Below are 10,724 nucleotides of genomic sequence, written 5' to 3'. Positions count from 1 at the left end.
TGAATTTTTATAGAGGTTTGACTGATATTACATACTTCTATAAATAAGGTGTTATAAATCCCTAAAAGGAATTATGAGGTAATTGGGATGCAGCTTTAACAACAAGGTTTTAAACACTAGCCCTATAATTACGAAAAAGGTTTGACTTATTCAGAACTTTAATAGAATGCCCATCCGAAGTCAGAGCACCCGCACAGAAAAGTGTCTATAAATAGGGATAAAGTGTGGGATGAGAAATTATTTTTACTTTTCAAGTATTAGTCACAATAAGCTAATTTGGAGCTTGCTTTAGAACTGATGTTCTTCCAGTTACCTGATAGGTTATTCTATATAGCACATCTAGTACAACATATGACCCCTGAATTTGACCACTAACAAACTAAAGTACCTAGCAAAGAAAGGCATCAGGGACAGAGCTTTTTAACGAGTTTTACAAGGTTATAAAACTGATCAAACTTTCCCAAGTTTAGAAATCAGCTTAATGCAACATGAGGTGAAATAGATGCTGGGAACTGAGCCAACAACATTATTCTACCAAGGACTGTCCTTGTCAGACTCAAGGGCAAGAATGGACAAAGGAGGTACCAATGGAAAAAAATGGTAGTCTCTTGCACACTGTAAATAATCAGTTATTATTTTGGGGGGGAAAATGTCCCACAAGTCAGTTCTGTGCCATGGCAACTGTCACAAAATATAAAAAAAAAAGAGTGTTTTTTTGTCCAGATGTCAATATGAACCAAACGAAGGCAGAAAGAGAGACGCTATTACATTTAAGGCAACACTTAAGAAATGTTTTATGGCTATTGTTAGCCTGCCTGATTGTGCATGATGAGGAACTCCCCATCTATTAAGGGTAGAAAGATTTATCTGCTCAATAATTTTTTAACCCTTTTTTTTTAAATAAAGCACCACAGTAAATTTATAGATTAAGTAGCTAAATGGGACTGTTGTCTAGTTTGATGTAACAATATTGGTATAACTATGAGAATATCCTTCATTCAGAGGTCAGGGAAAGAGAGAGTTCAGACAGCTTTTCTTTGAGCTGATCATGAAATTTGACATCTGACATTGTTCATGAGTAACAAAGGAAATAATAAATTCAGGTCATGCTTCTCTGTGAGCTGGAACTGTCACCTCTAAGCTTTTTCTCAGGAAAACACATTACCACCTAAGGCTGGGATTTTCAAAGGAGCCTAAGGAGTTAGTGCCCAAATGGGACCAGACCGGCCTACAATTACCTATAATTCCTCAAAACGTTACTGAAACAGGAATTGAAAGCCTGAGCTGCTGTGCAGGAGTACCAAATGTCACAGGCCAAACAGTACTAAAGAAGCTTTTGAGACTAAGAGGTACAATAGGTAGGCAAATAATGTAGTACACTACTCGCCTAAAATAAGATATCCACACTATAGGGGAAATTCAATCTAAGCTATGCAACTTGAATTACACCAATAGCGTAACTCAAATCAATGTAGCTTAGATCTACTTACCGCAGGGTCCACTGTACGAGAGGTCGATGGGAGATGCTCTCCCATTGACTCTCCCTACTCTTCTCGATCCCATCGAGTACAGGTGCTGACGGGAGAGCGATCTGTGGTTAATTTAGCGGATCTTCACTAGACCCGCTAAATGGACCGCCGATGCATTGATCGCTGCTCCTCGATCTCCCGGCAAGTGTAGACAAGCCCCTAGAAGCCCAGCTGCAGGAGACGCAGGGCCAGAGGCATCCATACCTGACAGTATGTGTGCCTACCCCACACAGGCACAGAAAGGATTAACCATGCCCTGCCCTCAGAAGGAGCAATGGAGGTAACTGGGGAAGTGGCTAGACAACAGGACTGTAATATGCACCCCTGGAAGCGGGAAACACGTCTGGCAGACGATGTGAAGGGCTGAGATGCAAAGAGGACATTGAGCTTCCGGAAGCTGAGAGAGGCCATAGTGGAAGCAGAAATGGAGTGACAGTGTGCAGACCACTGACAGGGGTGTCTACCTTAAGCTAATCCTCAGAGCGACCAGGAGGAGGCACCAGTTTGGCAGTGAGGACTACACTCTGTGTCACACCCCTTGACCCTGTCCCCTTCCATCCCACCTGAAAACCACACAAAGAGCTGTTGCAGGGGAATCCTATCACTCCTATGTCTAGTTTCTCCTCTATGCAAGGATTTAGAGGGTGTAATTTAGGTCCAGACCATTAAAGCTAAACCCATGGAAAGATGTAACACATTATTAAATATGACCTATTTTAATGAGTTTATTATTTTCCTATCTGGTTTACAGTGTAAAAGGCTTCCGTTTGCTTTTTCTAAGTTTACTGAGGGAAGAAACATAGGAATGCAAGATGATATCCAGTTACAAATGTAGCATGGCAAATATCTAAATGCGGAAGATACACTAGAGCATATTCTGATGTAATTTAACTTAGTTGTTTATAAAGTACTATTTATTATCTCCTTAATAATTACTCTGTTCTATGCACTCAGTAAGTACTGTTGCGTCCCTTGTATTGAGTATATATATATTGCTTTTATGAATGTATTTCTTTTTAAGAAGAAATTATCTAAAACCATCTGGCTACTGACAGTAATGTTTGTTTACTGTATGTGTACGTATAGTAGCTTTGTCTATTAGCTGTGAAGGGAAAAATGTTTCCTGAGGCTAACTTAGACACCTTTTTACTCTGTAAGTTAAATCAGCCATTAAATTGGCTGACAGTAGTGACCAGAAGAATCCAAAAGGTTTCTGGAGGCCAAAGGAAAGATTTTGATACAACCTAGTGATTTCATGACTAAATGAAGGGAACTATTCTTTTCCTCAGCTTTTTGATGGTCTAGTGGATTCCCCAAGACTACATTTGCACTGAGTGTGTATGTTATGGACATCTATAATGCAAATCTTATGGTCTATAGTATAATACTGGTAGATGTTGGAATCAAAATATAATGGTTCACATCCCATGTAAAGTAATTTTCTTGCTGTAAAAATTATAATGGTATAGAAAAATAAGTTTACACATAGGCCTAATGCACTTCAAAGAATGAACAATACATATCTGCAAAAATCTCTAGAGCTACCTAATGCTTGACCCATTATATTACAGACTAATTGCCATAGAGCATTCTGGTGAGTCCTCAGAGTCTTATAATATTCCCATCAAAAGGGTTCATTTGAGCCTAAGAATCTGTGAGGCATGTAGTATAGATTGGGATCCTGCTGAACTTGCATTCTTCTAAAGGATAATTTTCACTCTACCTCATTCTTAGTGATATAGATAAGAAGAAGGGGCGCAGAGTTCCTTCCCAGCACAACCTCTAACCCATCAAAATATTACAACCTTGGGCACGTGGTTAGTCACAATTAATTTGGCTTCTGTGAAAGTTAAAAAAAAAAAATCTAATGCGCCGACCATTTTCTCTTATCTTCCTACTGCTGCATTGTATTGAACAAGTACCACTGAACCGTGCTTCATTTGGATAACAGTATAGTTGAAAGAGGGAGCCTGAAACATGAGGCTGGGTATGAGGCCTCAGCCCTGAGCTAAAGTAGTAGTCAGGCCCTGTTGCTACAAAGCAAAATGCACAGTTAGCAAATTCAGGCTGGGAGCAGAAGTCAGGCCTGTTATAAAATATGCCTGCTTGCAAGTTCACAGAACCCGGCAAGAACAGGGATGGTATTGCAAAAACACACACATTCCTGAGAAGTACTAGGCCCAGGACACTCACACAAACACATTCCAAAAGAGTTTACCAGAACACCCAATACCAAGTACTGTACAAACACTCTCCCCAAAGCTGATACAAAGACAGAGTGACCCCTCTCCAAGATAAGGTTAGGATGACAGGGTGATGAATAGAGATATTTTGATTGAACCAACATGTACAAGGTAAAGGGTGTTAACTAACCACGTCAGAGGGGCAATACCTAACTTATTTGTATCAGGGTATACAAGAAGGGTCACAGAGGGGGTCTCTGTCTAGCCAAGGGGGGAAAGGAAAGTCCCGCCATTCACGGGTCCATTGTTGTGGGCATACATGTACTAGTGTAACTGTAGACAGTGATCCTGGGAGCGAGGACTTTGCTTAGTCTCCAATAAACCTGGCCGGGTGTCTTCGCTACAAACCAAGTCTTGTGCTCTTTGTGGGTAGTTTGATCAATGTCTGCTGTGTTGGCTATCCGCACAGAGCTGGCACAGCACACAGAAAGAACACATACACGCAGCCAGTGACTAACTACAAACAGTAGCAATATTTGCAACCACCAGTATGCAAAAATGACCAGTCAGCCCCCTCAAAATCACTAAATGACTTAAAGATAACGAAATCTTAAAAAATAGTAGGTGTTGGATTCTCTTGTTCGCCATCTAGTTCTTGAGTCTTTAGTTTCCTTCTTTTAGAGCCTTTGTTCACAACCATGAGGGCTAATAATGTGGGGGGGGTTTAAAATAAAAGTTGATATTTTCATGTAATAAAAAGACTCAGCTCCTGGAATCATGTTAAGAAAAACACCAAATATTGTAATACTCATGATAAAAATCACAAGAGTTGGCATGATTAACCAAGGGCATTTTGATCCAGATGGTGCATTGAAGTTTAGAACCTGTAGTCTCTTCAAGCGGTGTAGCTCAATTAGAGAGCCAAGGTGAATGAGACAATGTCTTTTATTGGATCATTTCAGAAGTAGGTCCAATAAAAGTTATTACCTCAAACACCGTGGCTCTCTAATATCTTAGGCCCAACACAGCTGCAACACTGCATAGCTCAGTTAGAAGTGTGACTGTCTTTAGTCCACATTATAAGGGCCAGGATCGAAACCCACTGCTAACCAAATGCATAATGAGGCTATTTTCAAAACGTTTGGACCTAAATTGCAGCAGCAATATATGAACGTACACAGGAACTGCAAACACAACGAAAGCATATGGGGTTTGTACACATTACTTGGGTGAATGTGTCTATGTAATTGTGTGTTCAGTACCCATACGTATGAACATATGATTACCTGGGTGCAGATGTATGGGTACTGAACACAATTACACAGACACATGCACAGGGAGATTGCACACACAATTACCCAGGTGCAAAGTCTGCTGCAGTTTCCACGGTATGCATCCGATGAAGTGAGCTGTAGCTCACGAAAGCTCATGCTCAAATAAATTGGATAGTCTCTAAGGTGCCACAAGTCCTCCTTTTCTTTTTGCGAATACAGACTAACACAGCTGCTACTCTGAAACCAGTGATTACATGTAGGATTAGTGAGGTGCACAGAAAGAGGGACCCTATGTAATTACATGGAATTACACACACACATTACTGGGATACACAAACTCAACATACACTCACCAGGGTGCAAATTTGCTCACTGGACTTACACACATGATTATGTTGGGGCACACCGGTTTATGTTGGGGCACAGAGGGATTGCATCAACATTAGCTACGTGCACACAGAGGGGGACGACTTAAGTAGTTACTGGGGCGCAAGCACACATGCACCGATCATGTCCCTGATCCACTGGGCACGATTTGTATATAAACACAATGGTAAGTTCAGCAAGTTTTAATAAATTGTCCCCTTCATCTCTCTCCATTTCCTTTTTGGGAGCCTCTCGAGCTGCACGGGGAATAATTCAGATCTGTAGCAAACAGCCCCCGAACTTGTAAAAAGCCCCCAGCCCGTCTGCCACCAGGGACAGCTGGCTGACCACCCCACTAGTGACAGGAATCAGCTGGCCCAAACCCCTTGAGAGGAGACGCTTCTCATATGCGCACGCGCAACCCGTGAGCTCCTGGAGGCTGCCCCTTAAAGCTCACAGCGAGCATGCGCATCGGAGTAAATTGAGATGCCTCCAACTCCCTACTTGAGCGTTCCCTGGATTCTCCACCAGCCTCCTTTCTTGTGCGCGTGCGCATCCTGGACAGCTGGAGCGCGCAGTCGCTATCGGCGCCACTTTCTCCTTCCCCTCCCTCTACATTCCCCCCCCCAGCTCTGTGAGTCCCTGGTATGGTGCGCGCGCGGGACCGTTTCCACCCTCACGTGACATGGAGGCGGAGAGAGGAAGGGAAAGGTCAGTGGCGACGTCGGCGGAGCGGAAGGTCAGGGCGGGAGCGGAAGTGGGAGCCGGAGCCTGTCCGCCATTGTGGGGAAGCAGCGCTGCGTCCGGCCGGCTCCTTCCAGCGGGAACCCGATCGGCGGCGGCGAGCCCGGGCGGCAGCGGCGGCGACAATCAAGCGGCAGCGGGGAGAGCGGCGCGGTCCGTGTGTGCGGGAGTCACTCGAGGCCCAGGCGGAACGAGGGGATCGCGGCTCCCCGTGAAGAATGTCAGCCACTAGCGTCGACCAGGTACGGGCCGCCGCGGCCTGGGCGCAGGGCGGGAGGAGGAGGCGCCCCAGGCGGAAGGGCCTGCGCGGCCAGGCGGGTCGGAATCCCGCCGGGCCCTTTCCGCCGTCGGGCGGCCAGCGCGGCTTCCCGGGCCTCATCCTCGCGCTCAGCATCGTGGGATCCTCACCTCGATCCAGGCAGCCGCAGCCCCCTATTTATAGCCGCATCTGAGCCGCGCCAGTTTCCCTCCCCCGCTCCGAGCCTCCTTGCACCACCACCACCACCCCCTCCATCCCAGGGCTTCTGCTTCCCAACATCTTGTCTTTTGATGCGTCCTTCTTCATTCCTCCTCCTCTGGGCCGCTGATTCCCCTTTATCCCTCTCTCTGGGCCCACGTCCTCTTTAGGAGTCTGTCTTCCCCCAATATCCCCAACGGTTCTTTGGATCTGGGGCTCTGCAACCCCCTTCTTGGGGTCACAGTTGAGCCTTTTCTTCCCTTGTTCACTGAAGACGCCCTTCGGGTCTGTGGTGCTGCCTCTTTTCCCTTCTCCTGTCCTTGGTCCTCTTTTATTCTTTCTTTCTGGGCCTCTGACTTCTCCTCTTTCTCAAAGTTCTCTCTTGCATGACCTCCTCTTCCCCATACGCCCCCTCTCCCTGGGTTTGTGCTTCCTTGTCTTCCACTCTTCCCTGCCCTGGGCCTCAGTTGTCCCCTTCTCTGCCTATTCACCTGGCCTCTGTTACATCCTTACCTCTTGACCCCCTATTCCCTCTAGGCCTTTGCCTCCTTCTTGGGCCTCTGCCACTCCCCAAAATGTTCTGCCCCTGCCGCCTCCTCTCCCCTCTCAAATCCTGTCTGTGCCTCTTAGCATCTGTACTGTATACTGTACGTGCTCCATAATTCCTCTACCTGTGTGGGCTGCCATACTGCTTCTTAGCAGTGTATTTTCTATGCTCTTCATTCGTATTTGCAAGTGCCTTCTTTTTCTTTCATCCCATTCTTTTTGTGGGTCACATATAAAAAGTGTCTCATGAGCTACACGTACATTTTGGTCCATTCTTCCATAACAGTAGTGCCCATCTGTCAGTTTAAAAGGTCACATGCTGTAAACAAGTTTCTGTATTTGCAATAGCCGTAGCCTACTAAAAGGAAAGATGTTCTTAACATTTTATTTTACTTTTATTTAATGGTTTTCACTCACCTTGGACAATCTAAAAAAACAGAAACAATTTACCTTGCAGATTCAGTGTTGCAGCTGTTAGGTTTCAAACACTGCAAAGGAGTGTTTTTGATTAAAAATAACTGGTTTTCACTAGAGCTGCTTGGACGTGGAGACATTTCTACTTGTTTTAGATTTTATTAAAATCTGTTTTTACCGTATTTTAAGTTTTGGGTGTAATTTAAGTTGACTTACTTTAAATGATAAAATCAGCAAACATAAACCATCATGAATGGAAAATTCAAGGATTTTAGTTTTTGCTAATTTCCCTATTAATATTTTTCCCATTTTTTTTTTTTTTTTACCTTTTTATATACAGAGACCTAAAGGACAGGGAAATAAAGGTAAGATGATTCCTTTATTTATAATGTCTGAGGCCCTGATCCTGTAATATATGGGAAAAGATGTCCTCAACCAATTATATAAAGTTAATGTAACTACAAGATATTCTAAAAATACATCTTATCCAAGGTTGGCAATTTCCTTGGAAAAACTAATTTACGACAGGATGTTGGTAAATACCAGCTTAACCCTGGTTTAGACAGGAAATTGGGAAGAATAATTGCTTCAGTGGCCAGCAAGTGGAGAATGAATTTTTTCAAACTTTAGATACATCCATTCAAAACTGAGGGATAGGTTTGGTCTGTCCACTACATCAAAGTTGGTCCTGTGCTACAGAATGTTGCATGGCCAAATGGATCTGGACTGCTAGTCTGAAACTCTGCATGCTTCTGATTGCTTAATGCTTCACACTGCAGTATTGTCGTTTTTCATATAATCAAATGTTTTGGACTTTTGTTTATGTAATATTGAAAACTGAAATGTGAGTAATGACTTGCTTGAGAAAATACCAAATCAGACATTCTAATGTTCACAGTTATACTGGCATATATTAGTATTATGCTTACTGCAGTTTGACTTTTTATTTGTATGACTCTAAATTAATCTCCAAATCTACTGCTTTATGTAATCACAGTTTGAAAATGTAACTAAAACTAAATATATTGTGGTGCCTATTAAAGAAGCAGTTTTAAAAATAGATAATACCTTATACTGGCACTAACTAGCTTTTCCTGGGACAGTAAAAACCACCTCTGGTAAATACCATGCCACCCTGATTTATCACACCAGCATGACTAGAAGTGGTGTGCTGAGCGTATTTTTCCAGTATTTTTAACATGATACATCACTGTAAAAATGCTTGAATATGCTTATCAAAGTAATAGTCATGAGTAATCAAGGGATAAGATGTAGTTCTTTTCATTTAGCTATCTTTCAGTGAAAATGTTGGAATGATGTCCTTGAGTATACCGTAGGCATTTACACCAACCCTATTCATTGTTACTTATTAATGTCTAATGAGGGTCATTTGATCTAAAGAACAATGATCATGTGTGTTCATTTAGTTTCTTACTCCTACTCATGAACAGAACACATCACCACTTCTATTCTGAGAAATCTTCACTGGTATCTTGTTCATTTCAGAATCCAGTACAGAGTATTCCTTCTAGCAGTTATCCAGATTCTGTCTTCACTTCTTCCCTCTATCTGTTAGCAACTTACTTATGCTCTTTAAATTCCATACTCTCTTAGCTTATCCTCCCCCCACAAAAACTCTACTCACTTTCCTTAACACTCCTCCTGCTAAAAGTACCTGGAAAAGCCTGTGCCTAAATGATTGTGAGTTTTCAGATCATATTTTATTATCTGAAACTTCTCTCGGTCCTGCAATTTATAATCTTTTGTTTAATACAGTAATCAGATTTTATTCTGTGACACCCTCCCCCCCACTCCCATCTCCTCTCCAGTTTTCTCATGTTTGTTTGTTTTTCCTGGGAAATCAGCAGTTGTATTACATTAATAACACACACACAGAATGCAATCTGTGGTAGATCAAATCTGCATTCTCACTGATATCTTCATGCATAGTGTAAGAAACATCTCTGATGGATGATACTCAAATTTTTTATAGCAGTAAAATATTCTGTCACTTAACTATGAACATTATATTCTTTGTAAAGTGTTTGCTTGAAAACGATACCATCAAATTCATAATCATTTTTTAAAATGCTGTATTTATTGCCATATTTATTACTAAAAATTATCCAACAGAAAGGTTTCACCATTTGTATCATTTGTGTACTACCTGAATTTCTTATTCACTGCATTTAATTAATCAAGCAGTAAACTTGTCACTGTTTTAGGATTTTGTTCTCAGTCTTGTCTTACATATCGGCTCTGTCCCCAGCCAATATTAACCTTACCTGCAGTTTCATCAACACAGCTCCTTATAGGTGCCTCCCAAATCTACCTTCCCAACTTTGACCTCTCAAAGTGTTCCATGGTAACCTCAGTCTTTGTGGTGAAACACTGAATGAACTTTACCTCCTAAATACTCTCTCCTTGGCTGTCAAAGCCCTGCACAACTCCATTCCTTCCTCCATTTCTGTTCTCTCATGTCTTATTCTTTTGACACTCATTGCACTCTTTTCAAGCCTGGCTTTTAACCACCTGCTTTTTTCCTTTTCTACTCTTGTCTTCCTGTTACCCCTGTGCATGGCACTGCCTCTTGTTCTTTTATGCCTAGAGGTCTCTACCTTCAACTTTTTCCTTAAACTACACTGTTTCTAAGCTATTTAAAGGTGATCTCACAGAGATCTGCACCAATTTGATTTTCATCCAGTATTTTGCTTTATCTGTATTGTCTGTACTTGAATTAGAATTTAAACATTTTGATGCATGGATTGCATGTAATTATTTAATGATGAAAATAGCCTAGTGAATTTTACTTTGATTTATGTGCACTAGCATAATTTTGTGATAGGTGCATTATGAACACTGCATAGTCTTAGGTTTTACTTAAGAGCTTTATCTGGATTCTTTTTCCAAAACATGAATGTTGGGCCTAAACTACTGGATCTAGGCTATTTTAGATTGCATCCTGTTTAAATACTTTGTTAACTGTGTATAACTAGATGCTAGTGAAAATGGTTTATTTGTATTACCGACCTTCGGCACTAGGCACTGTGCAAACGTATAGTAAAAGACAATCCCTGCCCTAAATAGCTCAGTTTAATAAGACAAGATATGACATGATAAAGGGAATGGGGAAGGAGGATGAAGGGAACAGTGATAGGAGTGCTTGGTTACATAGACTAGTTAATATACACAATTAGATGGTTTTGAGTCA

General features: G+C 42.0%; 1 protein-coding gene across 4 annotated transcripts in view; it reads left to right on the top strand.

The window, feature by feature from the left end:
- The first annotated feature begins 6,037 nt into the window (after positions 1-6,037).
- The window catches only part of YTHDF3 (YTH N6-methyladenosine RNA binding protein F3), a 43,383-nt gene continuing 38,696 nt past the window's right edge, over positions 6,038-10,724 (top strand). The window contains exons 1-2 of one of the 4 annotated variants that reach the window (XM_073331025.2): positions 6,038-6,338; positions 7,854-7,878. In XM_073331025.2, the coding sequence (XP_073187126.1) occupies positions 6,315-6,338; positions 7,854-7,878 (49 nt within the window). In that variant the 5' untranslated portion in view covers positions 6,038-6,314. The remainder of the gene's footprint in view (positions 6,339-7,853; positions 7,879-10,724) is intronic. The other 3 variants (XM_073331027.2, XM_073331026.2, XM_073331028.2) reach the window with 3 other exon arrangements.

This window comes from Lepidochelys kempii, chromosome 2 (genome assembly GCF_965140285.1).
Source record: "Lepidochelys kempii isolate rLepKem1 chromosome 2, rLepKem1.hap1, whole genome shotgun sequence".
Lineage (NCBI taxonomy): Eukaryota > Metazoa > Chordata > Testudines > Cheloniidae > Lepidochelys > Lepidochelys kempii.
This window is presented reverse-complemented; position numbering and strand designations above follow the sequence as displayed.